Source organism: Semicossyphus pulcher, unplaced genomic scaffold, assembly GCF_022749685.1.
Source record: "Semicossyphus pulcher isolate SPU_LCO1_2020_fin unplaced genomic scaffold, fSemPul1.0.p SCAF_5, whole genome shotgun sequence".
NCBI classification, from domain to species: Eukaryota; Metazoa; Chordata; class Actinopteri; order Labriformes; family Labridae; genus Semicossyphus; species Semicossyphus pulcher.
Window position 1 is genome coordinate 14,836,964 of NW_027211726.1, and position 22,370 is coordinate 14,859,333.

Consider the following 22,370-nt stretch of genomic DNA (forward strand, 5'->3'; position numbering starts at 1 on the left):
GGCAGCTGTGAACGCCAGGTTTCAGACAGTTTTTTCTACACGCTGCACTTTGTGACCTCACAGCAGCCTTCGGAGAGCTGGCCAATCGGAACTCGTAGGGGCGGGGTTTCTTAGTTTCAAATCTGTAGGTCAAAGTATGTTGGAGTAATCTCCAGGCTTCTTAGCTCAGTCTGCAGGCTGCTGTGAACGTCAGGTTTGCAGCTTCAGCAGGCCAATGAGAAAAATGTGGGCTTGTAGGGGCGGGGTTTCTTAAAGGGACAGAACTGATGAGTCGTTTCAGGCAGAGGCTGTATGAGGGCCTGCACAGAACACTAGTGCAAGTTTTTTTAACTGTAAATTATATTATTTAGTTGATAATTATATAAAGCTTGAAATGACCTTAATACCTCCCCTTTAAGAGTCTGTTTTTTAAGTTCTATGTAGTTGGAGACTCCATATGATGCACAAACAAGGCACACGCTCAAACATGGACACTCACACACCATTTGTTAGCATCCTCACTTTGCGGCCTCGTCCTTGCTCCTCGTCCTCAAATTCCCAGAGTTCAACATTTCAATGACCCCACCCCATTCCTCCGCTCCACGACCCTCCGTCAGTGTCTGCAGAGAAGGTCACTTACATCGTGAGTGACAATCCCCGAAATCATTACAACAATCCGTCTCTTTTCACGCTCCACGCTCCACATTAACATATTGGGATGACACGCCTGGCTGGTTTGTTTAATCGCACAAATTTTGCACCGCTGCACAATTACTGAAGTCGCTTTTGTTTTAGCGTTTTATTATTAGCTGAGCGGCGGCACTGTCACAAAGCTAATCAATTTGAGACAATGGCAGTAGGCTTTTTTGTTTGAACACAGGAGTGCCAATCTGGAATTAAGCTCTGGTTCGTTAAGGTTCAATTTGAATCAACCTGGAAAGATTTGGATTTGAGTTTTTGTTTTGGGCGTTGCAGACAGTCATGCTTTACACTGATGGGTGAAATTCTTAACACCATCACAACTCCACACTTCCTCTTTTCAAGAAGCCAAAAAGCATGTGAAATAAATAGAAACTGAAAGATTTGTCATGTATAAGGAAGATGCAAGTAAGCGTGAGCTGTTTTCTCTGTCTTTCTCAGCGAAAGAAGGGAGAAAAAGAGAGAAGTGGAACTGAAATTGAAAGGCTTTAAGTGTTCTTTCTGCCGAGTGTGTTAGCGCCTCGCCTCGCACAGTCACACACTGTTGAGCTCAGCTGAACGAACGCACACAGCATCAAGTCCAAACGATTTAAATGCAGAGCAACGGCCTCCGGCAGTGAGGGCAGAAGGCGATAAAAGGGTGGATAAAGTCGGAGAAAGAGGGAAGACAACCGGAAATTTAACGACAAAATGAGACTTATGTCGAACAACATCGTGAATAAAAGCTTTTTGTTTCTGCAGTCAGATTACCATCCTCCATTTGTTGTGAAAACACCCTGAAATTCAGAGCTTTACTATTTATGATCCGGTCCCGGTTGAGTTGCGTTCATCCAACTCAACTACAGTCGTTTCTGTGCACAAAAACATCTGCAGGCTTTTCACAGGCTTCATGGTCGACTGTGTCCTCGAAACCCGGGAGAGGAGGACAGGAAATGTCTCTTTCCCATGGGGCATTGTGACATTAACTAGAGGCCGGCACACACTCATGTTTACACAAAGCCTCTGTGGGCTGTGATTGGTCCGCAAGGTCAGGACAGGACACAGAGAGATTGTCAGTCAGGGTGAAGACTTCAGACACGTGTTGCTGTTGTGTGGCCTCGCGGCTCGGTGGGACTCTAGGGAAAGGAAAACGAGGATACCCGTATATCCTTGTAGGATGTTTTCATCGTGGTACAAACTGAGAAAAGGAGAAATAAACTACAAAAACACGTTTGAATGTTCTGTTCGCTTTAGGAATGAAAGATAAGACGCCTGTGTATCTCTGCAAATCTTCGGGGAGCGAAACGTTTATCTGCTCGGGCTTCGTATTTCGTTTATGCGTCCCCAGTGGGAGATCGATATAAAGGCCGCTGTAAGCAGATATAGCCGCTAGATGGGAAACGTAGTCCTGTCTGTGTATGGATGAAGATATAACACACATATATCTGTTAGAGGGGAGAAAGGGAGACTCGCTAAATTATGCAGTTTCAATTTCCCCGTTTAGGGAGCTTGGATCAATTTCTCACGCTAAGACCATTAACCCCTTAAGGATGGGACAGTGTTGCCATGACGACCGGAATTATGATCGGAGGCACCTGTTTTCATGCTCGTGCAGGCTCACACGCTTAGAAACACATGCAGCGATGGACACTGATTAGTAAATCAGACTAATAAGCATGAAATAATGCACCCAGTCTTTAATAGAAATTATGCATTTAATTCAGCACATGTGGCTCTGCCTGTGCATGTGTATATACGAATTTATATCCTTAATTGCATTGTCTCAGTCCAGGCATGGTTCCTGTTGCACTGCAGCCTTTTATTTCATCAAACCTCCCCTGGGGACATGTGTGTGTGTATGTGTGTGCGCGCCTTCTGCATCCTCCCAGTGTTTCTTCATCCAATTCTGTTTCTTTTCGTATCATTATGGTCTCTGTACATCTCTATGACTTCACTCTTTATCTTCAGTTCTCTCGCCTCTTGGCAGCAGCCCCCTCGTCCTTCTTTTCCCCTCCCCCATTCCTCCCACCCCCATCGTCCAAATGGCCCTGCGGTCAGGACACAAGATGGTCAGTGGTGTGTTTATTATGAGGTGCATCCATGTCTGTTGTTTTTCTCTTTTAACAGCCATTGAAAACTCATTAGAACCCACTAAAAAGGACAACTTGTGCATTTAAATTGAACATATTTATTTGTGTATAAGTACATATTTGATTAAAAGTCATGCTTTTTATTTTTCTCGCTTTTAACTTGATTGGTGGGCCATTGATTGCCCCTCAGCATGCCCACACCCCCCTGTTGATAATAAGGATTCAACCCCCACTCTTCCAGACGCTAGCGAGCTAACAATGCTAAAGCGTGATGCTGCATGCTGGGGGAGAGAAATAGAGATGGAGACGGAGTTTTATATCTTCTTTAATTGGATTCTCTACAATGCGATAGTTAAGAGACCCTGCAGAGGTTTTGTTGTGTCGTTCTGACTCGCTGCAGAGCTGCAAACTGTTGTGTCAGGGGGATATGTGTATACTCCAAAATGTGCATTGTGTCTATGCATATATTCATGTGTTTACAGCCCAGAACGATCACTGAAAATGAGATGAAATAGCTCTTTTGCATACAATGCTTCAGTAACAATAACTCGTGATTCAATTCCCGAATCGCCTCACAAAAAAGGCGTCCCTGCAAACGAAGCAAACGCTCCCATTGTTCGGAATAAACTCCAGTCATCACTTTCGTCTCTTCTCTTTGTGTAATTCTGGACATGTTCCCCGCTGTGCTGCAAAACTTGCACAACTGCTCGGAGAAAGTTGGAGCTTCCTCTTCCCTAAAATCTAGATTATTTATTATTGTGGAAATGCCTCCGGCTCTCCTCTGAGAAGCTTCCCGGGGCTCATTTCTCAGCAGCCATCCATCTGTAAACCTTCCCCGCCTGTGCGCACCCTGAGGACCCTGCAGAGGAAGGGTGTCGCATCCACAGACACTAAAGCGCTGCTCTGCTGGTGGATGTTAAATCTACCTTTCCCCCTACTACTTTCTTACATGGAGGGATATGCCTTGATGGGGCTTGTGGTTAGTCTCAGGTCGCTCTAAGTGTGTGTGTGTGTGTGCAGCTGTGTGAGAGCAGAAATTGGATTTGTGCCGTTAATTCCCAAAACACATTCCTATTCAAATGGCTTTTCCACTCTGTTATTTTCTATGGCACGAGACAGAAGACAGCCGCCCTGATTGTCTCTCCTCCAAGCTTCTGTTTTCTTTCATTAAAGCCTGAGAGAAAGAGAATGACAGCAGAAGAGAGTACAGTTGTAGCCCTTGGCTCTATCACATGGTGGTCGCCTGTGAGTGTTTTTCCACACTAAACAGATTCTCAGAGCTTTTATGTTTTGCTTCTTGACAAGAATAAAGGAATGACGTGTGTCTTTAAAAGGGATGGTGTCAAATTTTCTGCTCAGCAGGGAAACATGTCAGCAACGTTACACAGAGCTGGATTAGTGTTTATATTTAACAGGTTCTTTAAAGCGTTTGAGTTAAGATGTTCAAATTCACCAAATGTGGCAGGCAGGGAATACTGGAATGAAAGAGGATGGAGGAATGTGCTGCAGCTCGGCCTCGGGGAGCAAATGTAAAGATAAGGTAGCCGATTGTAATCGAGAACAGTACAATTCAGTAAATATGTCCTCTAGATGTCCGTTCTGTGTGTGTGCTGAAAAAATCCAATGTTTGCACACAGCCCTGGCTCTGGAAATTGGCAACGAACAAAGTGGCTCGGACCCAGCTACGCAACACAATTCCAGCCAATTAGTTAAGTTTTCTACACTGACCTCTGACCTCTGCTGCCTACTCTCCCTCTTCTTGGAGGAACAGAGCTAAACTATGAGAGTGATACAAACTTCTTCACCAAGTGAGGCTTACGTTCAGATGCGAAGATTTCTTCATATTGCTTGTTATTAGTTAGCTGTTAGAGTTGTTCCCCTGGAAATGCGCAATGACAGATTTTGGGGGGGCGGAGCTTCTGAAGGAACGCTGAAGGAAGGAGTGTATTTGATTGGTTGTTGAGATAATTGCAGCACGGTTCGTTCCAAGTATTTTGATTGGAGAAGAGGAGTGCGGATATAGAGTATAACAGCACTGGGACTTTTAACTGCTCTCTGATGCTAGCATTGCGAACTGTAATTTTCAGTCAAGTTGGGGAACTAGTTTTAGTTGTTGTTGCCAAATGAATGATTCTAAAAACAAAAATAATAATAAACAATTGTTGCTGCTTTACAGTTTAAATATCACACTCGAGGTTGTGCTGTTATACTTAATATCAAACAAGGTAAACGATAGGATAGGTAGAAGAGTTGTAAAATGAACAAACTGACGTAGAAATGTTTGTTTGATAGCAATTTCTATCTTAAAGTTTGCTAAAAGTTGCTAGCATTAGCCACCTTTAGCTACTGGTAGTAGTAAAACTGTAGCAAAAGAGTGTTTTTAATTAAGTATGGAGTATTTTATTGCCTGTCAGTTTTGAAAATCTGTTATTTCTTCTTCTTTTAAGGTACCTTACATTTTTTTTTTATGATTAATCAAACTTAACAAAGATAGCAAAAAAGAAGAGCTAACATATTTAGCTAATATCAGTCAGGGGTGTGACAGACATTCAGGCTCTGATCTTGTCCAAATCTGGTTTATAAATACTGGTTACTGCAAAGAGATGCTGTCTTCTTCGTTCTTTGTCATTATGTCATGTCATTATTAATTTAACACAGTTTTTGTAGTGTGTTTGACATTTTATTTAATAAATGATGAATCTAGAAATGCACCAATCTGGTCTGCTGCATCAGCCCTGACAAAACGGATCCACGTCAAATACAGTTTCCTTGTCAAAGCCGTTACACCATTACATGTTGAGTACTATACGTTGTCATACACCATTTGATTTAAGGTAGAGGACTGCATTTGCACATTCTTGTTCAACAGGTGTAAAAGGCATAACCACACACACTAAAACCAATAGCATACCAAAACACACACAAACACCACCTGCTGCTTCATGATCCTCTACACAGTATGAGTTGCATTCAAAACATTTCTGTGATTCCTTTCTTTCTCTCCACCGTAAATAGCGCCGATAGGAAGAAGGGAATGTTGCCATGGTGACACAGTGCTGTGGCAGCCGGTAATTATTCTGGTTTAAGTGCCAGCGGAGGCACACACACACACAAGCTGGCACACAGCGGCGGCAGATAGTGACACCTGGACGAAAGCCTCTCAGACGAACCGAAGAAGGAGGTTTATCAGGCGTTTAGGGCAAGTTTAGACTCAAAATAGGGAGATCAAGCTCAAAATCTCATGAGGTAACAATGTGTATGTACCATAGACTGTTTAAAAAGTGAAGCCAAAACGTCTCAAACGCGTGTGTTTGAGTTTGCGAAAGGGCCAATACGTTGATACAAGATGGCGACACCCGCTCTGGGGGGTATTCTGGCTTAATTTTTTGTACAACGAGAGAAGGTGGAGATGCATCGTCCATCTTTATATGCAGTCATTGGTATTTAAAGAACATCAGGGCTGTACACTGAAACACTGCTGTCTGGGGCGTGTGAAATTGTGTGTTCATGTTGGAAAAAGTGCGGAGAACACCCTAGATATCATGTGTTATATGATACAAATCAGGCATGATGTCACCCTGTTGTATCATCTCAGTTACATGGGCAGACTGGTCCATAAAGCAGACATTGTGTGTGTGTATGTGAGCTTTAAAGACACTGCAAAGGTGTGTGTGTGTCTGAGAGGCAGCCTGTTGTCCAATATGTGTTTGATATGGGTATAAAAAAGCACAACATACTCCCAAATCCCTCACCGCTCTCCCACTCGCACACACATGCCCAGCCAGGCTATGTTCATGCATCCACACACACTCAGAAACACCGTCCACCCTCCGAGGATAATATTCAGCTCACTGCTCTCCTTCCACACAGCAGTAATCCCCCCCTTCTCGTTTTTATCTGCTCTCTTCCAGGCGAGGCCGAGCTGACTAATCATCCAAGGTGTCAAGGTAAGGTTGTGTTTGCCTCTCACCAGCCACTCACACTGATAGCAACATGAGCCCCGGTGTATTTCACATCCGTAAAAAAACACAACCGGGGTTTCAACAAAAACAGGAATTCCTCAGCGTCCTTTGAAGAAGAAGTTAAATTTGGCTTCTAGAGCTCCGTCTGACTCGCTGCAAAAACTTCCCGTCGCTGCTAGAAGACGAGGAGCAGGTCCCCGGCTCCCACACTCCCCCGTCACATTAGCATAGGCGAGCAGAGACAGACTTGAGTTTTTTCACAACACATATTCTAATCTGTACTCACATACACAATGCTCCAGACAGGAGTTTAGTCCGTGCACACAGCAGAGAAGAAGAGGCGAGGAAAGATGGATTATAAGGTTAAGTCACAGTTTCTGAATCTTCTGTAGTTGTCACTTTGGTTTATTGAAAAGAGGAGGCAGATAGGTAGACAAACAGAGAGGAAACACTCAATATTTTCTCTTCTTCACCTTCTCTCGGCAAGAGTTGTTTCGGTGTTGCTACCAGCATAGAAAGTAGCTCTGACACAGCCTAAAATGTAGTTGTGGTCGTTGGCTAAAACGCCAGTCAATGCACAGACCAGATACTATAATTTGTTAGCCCTCCAAAATCGACTTGTTTAATCTCCAAAACATTAGCCTTCACAGCAATATATATTATTTTAGCAGGATCTAGCAACTACTGTTTCAGAGCTGCAAATAACAACTGTGCGTTGCTGCTAGCGGAGAGTGTAACGTTAGCTTGCAAAATGACAGCAATAACTTGTTTTCAAATCACACATTTTAAGGCTGAATTTTTTAAGGATTTAGAGTTAAGATATTTAATACCAGTTATACCACAAAATATAGCAGTCTCAACATTCTTTTTATTTGCTGACACTAGCTGTTTCAGAGCTTCAAAGAACAACTGTGCGCTGCTGCTAGTAACGTTAGCTAGCAAGATGACAGCAAACCCTTGTTTTCAAATTCCACATTTTAAGGCTGTTTTAAGATATAAAACCAGTAGAACCACAACATTTAGCTGTTTCTTGATAAAAAAGATTCCTCCACACTAGCAACTGCTGTTTTAGAGCTGCGAAGAACAACTGTGTCCTGCTGCTAGCAGAGAGCGTAATGTTAGCTAGCAAAATGACAGCAATCCCTTGTTTTCAAATTCCGTATTTTTAAAAGATTTAAACTTAAGATACATAAAACCAGTAAAACTACAAAATAAAGCAGTTTCATGACAAAAATCAATGTTCTTACGACCTATTTTGGTAGACACAGGATATCAGGGGGGCTGTTTAATGTTAGCTTAGCCTGTTTCTTGGTTCTCAGCTTGTTTTTTTGGGTTAGTATTTCTTCATTATAGTGAGCCAGGCTGTACAACAATGATAGCAATCATATCACATCCTTACAGGGTTAGTTGGATAGCTTATTGCTGTTAAATGGTGTTATTAACATATGTATTTATTGCACAAGTATCAGATTGGTAGTCAGCATCAGCCCATGCTCAAATCTAGGGTTCTGAATCGGTATTGGGAAGGGGAAAAAAGCGCCTGTCCTCCATTCCTACTAAACACTGCAAACATCCTCACATGCACACACGGTGGTTTACAAACCCTCCACTACACATTTATTTGTTCAGAGTTTTCTGAGGCTCAGACAAGCACACAAGCTCATCCCTACCACCGCCTCCTGCGAGTCACCTGCAATGCCATAAATCACCCGTGATAACATCAGGGGTTCCATCAGCTCAGAGAAAGCAAACTTTGGCTGTTAGACAGAGACGTGATGAGGTTGCTTATGCGGATGCGCAGAGCCCAGACACCAGTTGTGTGGACGAGGGACCACTGCAGCAGAGTCACTGTCTGCACTGCAGTCTGACTCTGCTATGTGCTGCCATCTGCTGGCCATAGCGTGCACTTGAGCTGCTTGTTTAATAGTAGATAAGTGAATATTATAAACCCTTTATTCTTCAATAATTCAATAAAGGAGTAAAATAATCAAGGGCATGACGAGACTTGCATATAAGTAAGATTTCAAGGGATCAATCATGCTATATTTTAAAATATCAAATGTCATTTTTATTGGCTGTAATTACCAGATAAAAATTTTTATGTGGTTGCTTTATATTAGAATGAGGAGATGATTAATGCTGCACGACAGTCAAGTGAATTCAGTGTGTTTGCTTGACAAATAAAACACAGTTTGAACAGTTTGAAAGTTGTATCCTTCAGTAAATTGTACTTATCCTCATTTAACGACAATCGTTTAGGACGGGCTGAAGAAATACAAACATAGAGACACTTGCGCTGCATATTTAATCTCATTAAGATGGTTCATTTTCTCTCTGGGTTTCACTTTGCAAAGATTGAAGTGACTAATGTGAATGTGTCTGTGTTTGTTTTCTCCAGGCGGTACCTATCCAATGTCCTCTCCCCCCACAGTGTGATGCGTCATGGCTCCGGTGCTGAGTGGAGTGTGGTGGGGGCCGGAGGCCGGTGTCGTCGGGTCGGGGGCTGCAGCTGCCACGGGATTGGCGTCGTGGCTTGGCAGCGGGCAGCTGGTCCTGGCCATCACCCTCAGCACCCTCACCGCCCTGCTGCTGCTCTCTGTGCTGCTGCTGATGTGTGCTAGCTGTAAAGGGTGAGTGTTGTGACCTATATTTGATCACTTTTTTTTGTTCAAGGAAACACTCTATATTTTGAGACATGTCAGGAAAGTGTGACGCGCATTACGATAACAGTTTCCTGCTTTTAAATATCGCCACATCCTGCAGCCAAATAACTGAGCACAATCTACTCTCAGTAGAAACGCCGGCTGGGCATTGTAGTGTTGAAAATAGCACAAATACTTTAGAGGGCATTCTTGGCTCCGGTGATTAGAGGTGTGGCAACAATGAGGAAAAGTTCTGCTGAGGATAAATAAAGAATGTCCCTCAGGATATTGTGGTTTTAAAGTTAAAACTATAAATGAGTTTGTGTGCTGTCAAAAGGCACTCGCATGTAGAAACTGCACTACTGTAATTGGTTTCATATAAACACCTCTAAGAGCTATGGGGCCAGTGTTCTCATGTATGCATTTTAATGTCAACGTGCTGTTTTCGCCATCTCTCTGGAAAAAGCCAGACACCAGGAGGCAACCCTTTGACATCCAACTTCTTAAACTAATTACATTTAATTTGAAAGTCCACCAACAAGCACCCTTAATCCTGAAAATCAGCACTTTAATTTAGCTTCAGCCATTGCTTTATTTAAGCCCAGAGCCAAAACAATAACTAACACATACGCCTGCACCTGATCCAAGGAGCGAGACTATTACATTTTACTTACAATTTACACAAGACGCTGACACCACAAATTGCAGTGTTATGGCTGCTCTGCGTCCTCTGCGCTCTGAAATCATCCGCCTTTTATTCCCGTCTCTTTTCTCTGATGTCTCTTTCTAGGCAGAAGAAAGTGGCCAACTCGCATCCAGCAGGAGACCATGAGAACCTAATGAACGGAGTGAGTTTTTTCTTGCAATTGCACATGGAGTAGTTCAACAGATTGAGAAATAAACAGCTGGATAGGTTAGCTTAGCTTAGCAGAAAGGAGGGAGACGGCTAGCCTGGTAGTGAACACAACTGTGATTAGGTTTTCTGTTTTTCTGTGTGTCTGTAAAACTATATGTGGAGGACAACAGCTGAGTGTTTTGCCACAGTGTGTCAGACAGATTACAAGTGTATGAACATTACACATTATACACACACATAAATAGAAGAAAGTCAGGGTGCAGTAGCAGTTTGGGATTCTGGGAAACTCAAGAAAGAGCAAGGATTTAATCTAAACAACAGAAAAAACAGTAACCCACATCTGTTCTTCACACACACACACACACACACTCACACACACACACACACACACACACACACACACACACGCACACACACACACACACAGTCAACACAGTCCTCATTAGACCCCGGCGTGTCTGAGTGACATGTCTGTAATCAGGCTGTGTAACCACTTGTAAATGAGGCTGTGGATGGAGCTTCCACATTGGCTGCATGCCTGAACAACAACACACACACATCTTCACCCTGATATCGTTTGAGACACATACACACACAATCTGACATTTCCCCTGTAACCCACTTGAAGTGACACGGAAACACACACAAACAAATCCTCCTCACACGCAAGCCTCAAGTTGTGTTTACTCCTGACGCCATGTACTGCTACTCTCTTATCATGTTATTATAATATTACAGGTCTTAAGGGTATTAAGGGTATTTGTTTTTGTGAAGTTAAGTTAAACCACAAAAAAGTCACAATATATATGAAAAAGATGCAGAATAATCTCCATATGTAGCGTTAACCTTTGCCCTCTCTAGGAATGCGCTTCTCATAATGACACCGTGTCCTGAGCTTACTGTCATGGGAAAAAGATAGTTATTACCGACTCCCATAATAGTGATGCTTCAGTAGCCAAGCAACGTTTAAGTATGACAAATGCCCGGCTTTCACAGGCTAAGTGACATCCTCTCACTCTCTTATCCTGTCACTCCCTCTGCGTCTGCGTGCGAGAGCACATACACACTCCTGTGAGCCTCTAAGGGTTTGATAGATACCTTCAATGTAACCTGCAATTAGAGGGTGGTCAGATTGTTTCAAGAGGGGCCTATTTAAATGACGGACAATGTCACACTGTGATAGGTCGAATTAGAGTCTTTGTCTGTACGGATGAGTGGCTCTGGTACTCACCTGCAACATCTTCTGTCTCCACCGCAGAGGAACAGGACAGCTCTGGTTTTTGTATGATGCAGCCACCTTAAGGACGCTGTTCTTGGTTAGAAAGCGGAATAATATAAATTATATAACAATAATAATCTTGTTTATAGAGATCTTTTCTAATCCTATACAAATTAGATCCCTCTTCAGCCAATTGGTTTGGAGCAACTTGATTATAAAAGACAGCAACATACAGACAACAGTACATTTTATTTAAGGATAGACTGGTGAACTGGCCTCATTAAAATGTGGGGCCCTGTATCTCTGCTTTGATGGTAATAGTTCATATTGATTGTTTAGAGTGTGTTAGGGTCAGAGTCTTTGAGAGAGCACGTTTTCATTCGGTGGAGCAGTTTAGACTTTAACACAGTGGACAGGCACTTGTACCACGTGGTGTTACAGTCACGTAGGACAGACGTAAAAAACAAAAGCAGTATTCTTTTACTCGCCCGGAGAGATGTTAGTCGACCAAGGAAATAAATTCTTTGTTTTGTATTTTTGGAGACAGATAATTGAATAAACAAACTGGATTAAACAATAAAAGGATCAGTCTTAATAAAAAGATAAAAGTTGTTCACAAAGGCAGCAAAATCAAACAGGACCTAAAATCATCAAGGTTGAATAGAAAATAGATATCAATACAAAAAATGGAAAAAATATGAAAATAGCACAGATTTAAAAGAAATAAAATACGATTAAAAGAGTTTTAATAACTAGATTATTCTCTTAAAATTGTGTTAGGCTCAGAAAGCACAGATTTTAATGATTGTATTGTTTAGATCCACTCCATGCACACTCCGTGTATCCACTGATTGTGTAACTCCAGCTACAGTTACATTTACATTCTTGAGGCTTGACAGTAGCTGCATTTATTTAGCAGTTTTTTAGTTTAATTCTGTTGGAAAAAGGCTGTAAAATGAATTAATTGTCATTAAGGAGGCGGTGATGGGTCCTGAGGCTAGACCAGCTGAGAACCACTGGTTTAGATTAGAGATAGACTGATATGGTTTTTTCAGGGCTGATACCGATTATTAGTAGTCAAGGAGGCCGATAACCGATATTTGGAGCCGATATTCATTTGCAGTAAAAGTGAAAATATTGGTGTCAAAATTTTGAATAATACAAACTCCAACACTTAACTTTGTTTAAATGGGTGGGACAATGCTGGAGACAGAGTAGTGACTGCAGACAGAGAGGCGCGACTGCATCAGAGCCAAAATAACCCAGTTTTAAAATGATCTCTTATCGACCGTCGGATAAAAAAAAAAAAGGCAGATGCCGATATGCGTCAAAATGCCGAATATCGGCGCCGATAATCGGTCTATCCCCAGTTTAGATTATAGGCAGGGTTGATCATACACTTTTACATGATACTAAAGTAAGATTAAGACCCTATTCTATACCCAAATGCTCCTTAAATCTACATTGATCTTATTAATGAATCTAATATGAGGACCTTGACCATCTGTGGGCGGTGCTTAATGTGGCCCAGGACACATGCGTACACACTGCCAAGTGCAAGTGGATAAATGCTTTCCAGACCACCTCCGTACGTGAGTTATCTGAATGCGTCCTCAATCCGTCCTGGGTCTGTTCATGCCTGTACTGAAGGCTGCCCACTTGTGATCTGATCAAGAAAACCACATGTTAATACCTGGTGTGAACAGGGCCAAAGATAGAGCTTGAATGAAAGTGAATAAGAGAAAGCAAAACAACAAAAGGATGAGAGACATTTGGGTGATAAAATAGTTAAAGATTACATCATAGACACCAAAGGTTATGAGAGTATTTAACCACTAGGTGGTGTTGTGGAGCTTCTTATGCACAACCTTCTGCTCACACAAGGAAAACAACAAACCTGAACAAAGAGACCTGACTTGCACCTGTTCATTTATACTTACAGTGTTTGTAACCTCTTGGTAGTTTGTGTTAGAAGTGACACCGTTGCCTTCAGAAATAGGACAGGTTATATATAAAGTGTGTTTTGATAAATCTTGCCTCAGTGCAGCAGGTGCTCCGAACACGCGGTGGTAATTAGTGCAATTTATTTTCAGTGTTAGTCATTTGGAGCCTCTCAGAGTGTTGATGTAAGTGTTTGCTCACACGTCGAGCTTCTTCAGCTGCTGATTTTACCATGTGATGCAGCAACTAAAAGGAAACACCCTTCAACTGTAGAGGAGAAGGTTTAAAGTCTCGACGTTCTGCTCTGCTGAAGTGTCCTTGAGCAAGACCGAATCCCTGCTGGCTTCGGGGCGGTTGCTTTGCAGCCTTGACTTTCCTGCAGAGGGAGGGAAGGTTAAATGGGGAACTATTTTCCCTGTGGATATCATTTTTATTCATGTGACACCACTCATGCCTGTCGTTTCACCCAACTGTGTGTTATTCTTGACTTGTTTTCAGTGTCTCTTATTAACGTGACATAAAGTAAGATGCATGTATGCAAGGTTTTAGACAAAGAGGAATGTCGGATGAGCTCATTACAATCAACCGAGATAAGAAAAAACATCTTAATAATGCATAAATCAGTTTATCTGTAGATGTCTTATGTTGGTAAAAATACACGACACTCAATTAAGCATGCCTAACATACTGATTATGAGCTTAAAGTAATCAGTGATGTGATTGGAAATGCTAAGAAAAGCTCAGAAAAGAACAGAGAAATGTAAAAATTGTAATCAGTGCTGCAAAATCCTGATGATCCTGGAATATAATTTTCCTAACACATTAAATTCTTCCGAGTCTGAGTCGATGCTCCAGCCTCTGAGCTCATCCCGGCTGTGAAAAACATCTACCCCTTTTGTTGTGCAGGTGTCGGAGAGGGAGACGATCAGCCAATCGGCTGACAGTCCTGCGACTGACGCGGCGGTCAGCAGCTCTCACAATGGTCCTCTTACCAGCGGTACAAGTAAGCCAAGACCGTTAGCATGGAATGTCTTGATTGTAGATGTTGTTTGCTATTATAATGAGACTAATGTTCGAGTGCAGCCTCTTTCTGCTCTCCTTTACTTTTATAATTCAGCAACGGGACAATAGTGTTCGCTAGGCAGCTGCTGTCATGCAATATAGTTTGCTGTTTTACAGCTGTTCTTTTATGGTGAAATCTATGTAATGGTGTTAGTCATGTCTAGCTGGGTGGGTGCTAAGTATCAGTAACTGCAAACTGTAAATAGAAACCGATCTAGTCTGCCGGAAAATGTGAGTCATAACAAATGACTTTGAAGTAAATGTTCAAAACAGGCTCTCACAAAGACGCATTAAAATTCACCAAATGAGATGCCATCCTTATTCTCCTTTTTTACTGCTTCACCAGTCCTCACGGACACACAGGACACCAGTCCCCAGCCGTCAGAGGAGATGCTCTCCAGCCAATCAGAGCTCAGGTCCTCCAAGTGTCCTCAGGACCGAGAGCTTCCCAGCATCCCTCCCAACAACGCCCTCATCGGGGATGGACCCCCAGCCTCGGGGGACAGCACCTACGAGGTCATTGTTTAAAGTCACCTCCTGAGAACAGAATCATGATTAAACTTACAATGAGCTTAAATGTGGAAGTTACAGGAGATTAAAGCTGTGGTTGTTTGTGAGGCTTCATGATGCATTTTAAAGAATCAGATTTTTTGCAGGTGGTGAAGGAGATGGCGACTGCATCACGTGACGTCAGCGTTGAAGACTCCCTGTACGAAACGGTCAAGGAACTCAAAGACCCCCCGGCACAGCTCGGCCTCCCCAATGGTACCATCCAGCTGAGCCCCGATGAACCTCCCCATCACCCCCCTCCCCTTCTCAATGGCCACCTCAGCCCCTGCACACCTGAGCGGGGGCCCCTGTGCGCAGGGGTCGAGTACGCCTCTGTTGACCTGAAGAAGAAGAGCCGCCACAGCGCCGACTTGGAGGCCAAAAGGCGCTCGGATAATCCAGGGGTTCCCTCCCGCAAGGAACCAGAGGAGGACTTACCTCCGCCGGTACCAGAGAAGGTTCTGGATGAAAATGACAACCAGCCTGTGATGATGAATGGGCTGGCAGGGGCTGGGCTGCACAATGGAGAGGTGAGGAGTGTATGTATGTTAAGTGAGCTAACATTTAAAGCAGGTTCATTGCTAATTTAATAGAACAGGGGAAACCTTGCAGAAATGAAGATGTTTAAATAATAAAAAGCCATTAATGTACTTAATATATTATATCATATTCCTATCTCTTTTATTTTTAAATGGGTTTAAATGGCTTTTCATGGTTCAGCTGGATTTCAGTTCGAACTTTTAACTTGGCTTGTAAAGTACAAAATGCTGCAGTTTTACTGGAAGATGGATTATGTTGACAGTTTTAGTGATTTAAATCTTTGTTTTAATACACAAATTCAAGGTTTTAATTATCAAAGGGAGTTATTATACTAGATTCAGTCTAAACTTAATCGCTGATCATATCTGGGTACATACGCAAGTTAAAAACCAACACAATCGCTGTTAGCAACAGATAGAGGTAGAGTTAGCCTTAGCTCAAGCAGAGTTAGCTTAATAAGTTAAGTTAAGCTCAATAAAATGTTTAGCAGCTAGCTACAAATTCGAAATTTATATGAGATAACTACATATTAAAATTTAATTATGTAACTGCTATAATTTCTAAACCACTGACACTAACTAGAGTCACTAATAACTAACCGTACATAAAGTAAAAGCTTGCTAGCAAACAGTAGCATGACTTGCTTTGCTAGCTAGCTGCCGACGAAGCTAATGGTAAAAATGATCTTTTCACCATGTTTGAAGAAAAAAAAATGTGACTCACACCTTAGTTGTGATTTGTATGGATGTCTTTAATATTATTTTTCATAATGTTATCAATAATGAGGTTTTAAAGTAAAACGAATCAACATTTCATGACTTTTAAACTCAGTTAACCCCAGTAACAGAGTAGTGTGTTGACATGATAAGAAAGTATTAAGCTAAGAATTGGAAATACATATTGATGGTATAATTGAGTATTGTTCTCAAGTTATCCTCATCTTATTATCTAATTTTTTTTCCTTAAAAGATCGACATGGGTCATCTTCTCAGCAACACTGTGTATAAGAGAGTAGCTAATGACCATAGAGAACAAAAGAAAGAGGGAGATGCGTCACCACTACAATTATCATCTGCTAAACTGCCTGCTCAGTGCCGCCTCGGGGAGAATGACAGGCCGAGGGAAGAAGTTTAAGAGAGAGGGAGAGGATGAAGATGGGAGCTGGAGTGGGAAGAGCAAGAGAGAGTAATGGATAAAACAGAGATAAAGACAGAGAGATGATGGCTCAAAAAGAGCTGAGGGGAGCATAAAGACAGTTGGTAAGGGAGTCAAGAGTGAGTGACAGTGAGAGGAGAGAGAAAGACACACAGCACCATAAATGAAGACATCTACAGTAGAGAGAAGTCGAGAAAGAAGACAGGAGGATTATGTGGAAAAACTGTATAGAAGAGAGGAGGAAGGGAAAGGGTTAAATGTGGAGCTGTAAAGAGGAAGAGAGGGTGGGAGCATAAAGTGAAAGAAGAGGTAACGAAAGAGAAGAAAAGCGGTTCAGTGTCATGCACGGAGCAGAGAGAGCAGAGCTGCTGCTGCTGCGCTCAGCATGCTGCCTTCCACATGCTGAGATCCATCAGAGACACGCACACATGTACAGACGCACCAGCACACACACACACACACACACACTGCTGCACTCAGAGCTCAGATAGAGTTGCATCAGACTGTTGACAAGCACACAAACGCAAACCACACAATCAATATGCTGCAAAGCTGCATGAAGTGGAAACTGTTCTTCATCTCTACACACTCATCTTTTAATTTACTCATTTATTCCCTTCTTTTAGCCTTGATCCTTAGCAGGGCTTTGTGTTTTGGGCTAATTAGTGAATATTTTTATGTAAGAGAATCACACATGAAAAAGTTTTAATGTATTAATTTATTGTAAAACTAAAGATAAAATAAACAGCGTATGGTTGAGTGTAGTGTTGAACGCGAATGAAACACAGAGACAACCAAACCAGCTGGTGGAGGCCTGGGAGGAAGAGAGGAGAAACAGGTTAGAGTGGAAGCCACTTAAATAAGCTGAGGCCTAATTAACTCAGGTGTAGGCAGTTTCCTGATGTCCTTCCCGACTCTGCCCATTAGCTCCTGAACCAGGAAGTCAACCAAACCAGTAGCAGGCAGAGAGGGCAGGACGTTACAAAATACACTTAACTGGCTGAGCATGTTAGCATGCTGATGACAGCATTAGCTCATAGGCAGCATCACAAAGAGGCTAGTCTTGTTGCAGTTTTGGCCCAGCTCATTTCAATAATGTAAGGCCGAATGAGAAAAGATTTAAGAGCATAGTAGCATCATAATCTTGATGGGGCAACGAACTTAAGGCAGCCAGGTCATCTCCCAGACTTGAAATAAAATCCCCATTTAGATACATTTTTGTAAAAGCAAAAACAGTCACAACAGTTACACCATCCACCCAAACAGAACTGCCCTTTATAAGTATTAGTTACAGTCTACAGGCTGGGTATCAGTTATGGCCTGTGTCCACTGACAGCGTTTTTCTGGCAGCGTCTACAACCCTTAATTTCAGAGCGCTTCTCTCCGGCGCTTACTGTTGCTAGGACACGAAGTTCTATCGCGGCACCTGGCGCTTAATATTTGCTTTTATTCAAGAACATTTTACAAAGAAAACATAAAAACAATGGAAAGGAATTGTGTCCTGGCATTAGCAGCATAAAACGACTGGGCGCATGGAATAAATGTCAATGACCAGCAGGATTAGCTTCTCCTCCTACATTGTTGTTGATATTGATAAGTTGATATCTGAAGTCCCGCCCCTTCTCAATTTTGATTGTAGAGTGTGGCGATGTTCAAAAAGTTGAACTATTTTCAACTGAGAGCGCTGTGAGCACAGCGACTATTTTTGCACTGAGGATGCTGAACTGCATTGGTTTTGTAAAGAAAATCGGTGCTTCCAGCTCAAAAAATGCCGTTAGTGGACACAGGCCCTTATTAATAGATAGTTCAGATACTTTAAGTAACCCAAGTAATATCAAAACATTTCTAGTCAAACACAACTGTCATTTAAACTTAGACTACAAGTATGGTGGTATCTGTATCACTTTATGGGTACTTTAATTTTCACTATTGTCATTTGTTAAACGATACCAAGCCTTACAGTCTGAATACTGGCTTCCTGTTGAACTTTGACCTACTGTGATTACCGTAGTTGAGCGTGTTTTCCCTTGCAACAAGGGTAATTCACTCTTTAGTTACTTCCCCTTTTGGTTTTAAGTTCAAATAAAGTGGTTTAGAATCTGGTTATTGAATAGTGCCAAAACCGTATAGACGCATGTTTGTTAAAACAGAATCATTCTTTAATATGCTCTTTTACTCGATTCTCTTCTCCTCCCTCTCTCCATACTTCTTCTCCAACATCTCTCCATTCCTTTGTCTCTGCTGTTGCAGCCAATTACTTAATCAGTGCTGCTCATTTGGACAGCAGGCGCGGTTAGCCTCATCTGACCTCGTATCGATGATCAAATCTTGATCTTTGTCTCCAAACCAAACTGGCAGCCACACACACTCTCAAAATGTACTCAATTATGGATGCGCCAACAAATATACACACCCACACATACTTGGCTGGCCTGTCTAGTCAGCATTAATTCTGTTATTCCTCCCCATCCCCCTTATTGCACACACACACACACAGATACAACATGTGTGTGTTTACATACATTGTGCTCCACATGGACTCCCTGGGGCTGATTTAAGGTTAACCCTGGATGTTCTGGGCTCCCTGCAGTTTGCGCCCGTATATGACCAAGAGCCGTTGGTGATTTGTCTTGTCAGACGGAGTGTGTATGTTGTGTGTGTGTGTGTGTGTGTGTGTGTGTGTGTGTGTGTGAGAGAGAGCGCCAGCTGGCCACCATCACTATGACAGTTAGTCTGGCTTCATGATGGATGATGTGCGCTATAGAAACTCTCTCTCCATCTCTGTCTCACACACACACCGGGGTGCCTTTATGTAAATGTCTTGAGAGGAATCCCCTCAGGTAGCATCTCGGTAAATGCAGCTCACACACATTTTTACACACACACGCACACACACACAATTTCTAGACTCTCACACACACTCGCACAGCCTGTTTGTGACCTTTCATTCACAGTTTCTTTGATCCTGTGCAGTGCTACAGTGATTGAACCATTATAAACAGCAGTAGCACTTGTTTGCACTCATTTGCCTGCTTGTCGCCTGTGGGCTTTTCATGCGAAGTGCAGGAAATGAATTTGACCCAGCCAGTGGGCTTCTGGGAGATACACCTGGGACACGCTCCAGGTAATACGCATGTCAGCACAGTTAGGCGCTAAAGGGAATCTTTTTAGCCATTTAGAAGATCTTAGTATTAAAATGTGTGTTTAATGTCAAAATTGAATCAACATAGATCAACAAAAAAAATCAACATTCCTATCTGTTATGCTGGGGGTGAGAATCTCTCTCTCTCCGGCCGGGCTGGGATTTGAATTCTCGGCCATCATCACCACACGCCACGCGGTTGTTGTTTTAGCTAGGTTAAAGTTAATTATTAACGTTTAAAGTGACGTCGTGTGCATTTAAAGATGCTCCGTAACCAAGAGAGTGCGCGCGAGGACATACGTGAACACGCGAGAGCTGCGAGACAACCGCGGTAGAGCTGTTTTTTTTTCATATCGAATATTGATTTTAACAATCGAATATCCGTTTTTATTTATTACAATTCAGTTATAACGTCCCTCGCCCTAGTGTGTTATAGGTTGTATACTTTGCACTGCACATGGTTAAGGTTGTTTTGATGCTTCAATGAGCACGTGCAGCACAAGGAAGGCAGGTAATCTGAGCTGGTGAATCCGCACTGATGTGCGTATGTCAACATGCTCGTCATCATGAGTGACACATTGACACCTGAGTCGTCCATCTTCTGAGGCCGCTGTAATCAGCTTACTGTCATACTCGCATGTCCTGTGTGTCATTGTATCTCATGCGTACACATAACGCCATAATCCTGCCTCACATAGACACGCAAACACGTCATGTCTTATTGTTTCATGTCAAAATATGATTAAAATACACTGTTATATCTCTTTTTTAAAATCCTTTAAATGAAGTTTTTTCAAACTGAACCCAGAACCCAGTTTAAGTACCACGTTTATTGTTGACGATGTGCACAAAATACCAATCTAATTTGCAACGCTACTCGAGCCAAGAATAAGCCGGCTGCAAATTAGATGAACAAATATTGTGAGACCCACTCAGAGCTGCAGCGACTGAATCAAGTCACCTTTGTCCACGTTTTATACGAAGACTCCTCCGGGCACTCTGGCTAATTGGTCGGCTAATTAAGGCGAAATGAAAAAGGCATCTGCTGCGTTACAGAGTGTGTGACTGATCTATAAAAGTAATCATGCCTCCTAACAAGCTTTATCCATAAAGTAACCATATTGATTTAGGCTCTTTGAGAAAGTGCCAGAGAAACAATAAGAGTGTAGCTTGTGTAGCGATGTAGCCTCTCTCATACCTTGCCCCAACAAGTGGACAGTTTTTACTTGTTTTTTTTAATTGAATATAAATTTAATCATTAGAAAAAACAGCACAAAAGTAAGCGCTTAAAATTTTCATGTGATCTGGACTATTTAGTCATTGCTGGCAGCGATATTGAGGTTCTCGTTACACTCCTGAGGTGTTTGCCGCTGCTGTCACACGTGCGTTCTTGATTAATGGCTCCCCCATCGATCATACGGCGGACAGAAGCTGTGCACAAAAACATCACACTCTCCGTCACTGCCTATCGACTTCCACTCAATAATTTCCTTAAAGAACGGGTGCTTATATACAGCATACGCTTCATATGTGTCCCAGCAGAAATTGCAAATGTGCCGCTCGTTTCTTGCACGCTGTTGGGAGTAGTTTAGAAGTTCAGTTATTGATTGCCTACCAAAGCACTCTTGTAAGACATTCAACCATGTTTTTTACTGGTGTTTTTTGAGAACTTTGTGAGCATGTTTTAGCAATATGGATCAATAAGAACTGCCATATCTTAATTGCCACACGTCAGAGTTGCTTCAAAGATCTCTTTTACCACACCGCGTTTCAGTAACTAAAGAGAACCTGTTTAAATTTAACACATTATTAGAATATTTTTACATTTCTTCAACATGCAATTTGTGTGACAACCCTTAAAATGTTTCTAACAGGAGTAATGAGCATCCACTTTGCAGCCTGAGGTGTGTTCCAAACGTCTGACTCTGCACTCAGTCTTTTCTTTCCAAACACAGGCTGCCATATCTAAATCCATCTTTTTGTTCTTTTCTCCTCCAGTTGCACTCCCCTCTGTCTCCCGCGCCGGGGTTCGACAACCACATTCTGTCAGACAATGAAGTAAGTGTGTGTTAAACTCCCTTATTCCCCCAATCTGTGTTTTCCAGTCCCGAGACGGCAGCACTTTACTCTTTGAATGCCACTTCTCCACCAGCGTCTAAGATAAGAAAAAAAGAAGAACTGTTAAAATAATCACGCTACATCAGACGTTATGCTATGAGGGAAGAACCTAGCTGGGGTCTTTTGTTAAACATGCATCAGTAACTCTATTTTTTTTTTTTTAATTCCTGTTATCTCAATGAATGTATTTATGTTCATAACAGTTTTTACAGTTTTAGAGAAACAATGCAGGTCCTTTTAATTTAGTAACCACAACCACACTGTGGAAATACTCTGTTACAAGACACTACTAAAGTGAAAGTTTGTATGGATGATTATGTTTTAAAGTAGAAAACTGTCCTCTGTTGTACTATTATATATTATACAACCGTTAGTTCCGACCAAGTAATCTGATTGGATAAGAGGCATTCCATGAGTGCTGATAGAGAGCACAACAT

The 22,370-nt window shown here is 42.1% G+C and overlaps 1 protein-coding gene across 2 annotated transcripts in view; it reads left to right on the top strand.

Annotated features, from left to right (window-relative positions):
* pag1 (phosphoprotein membrane anchor with glycosphingolipid microdomains 1) overlaps positions 1-22,370 on the top strand; it is a 53,836-nt gene that overhangs the window by 28,071 nt on the left and 3,395 nt on the right. For both annotated transcript variants that reach the window (XM_069681816.1, XM_069681817.1), the window contains exons 2-8: positions 6,659-6,694; positions 9,108-9,339; positions 10,142-10,199; positions 14,274-14,370; positions 14,776-14,945; positions 15,086-15,508; positions 21,814-21,873. In XM_069681816.1, coding sequence (XP_069537917.1) covers positions 9,152-9,339; positions 10,142-10,199; positions 14,274-14,370; positions 14,776-14,945; positions 15,086-15,508; positions 21,814-21,873 — 996 coding nt within the window. In that variant the 5' untranslated portion in view covers positions 6,659-6,694; positions 9,108-9,151. The remainder of the gene's footprint in view (positions 1-6,658; positions 6,695-9,107; positions 9,340-10,141; positions 10,200-14,273; positions 14,371-14,775; positions 14,946-15,085; positions 15,509-21,813; positions 21,874-22,370) is intronic.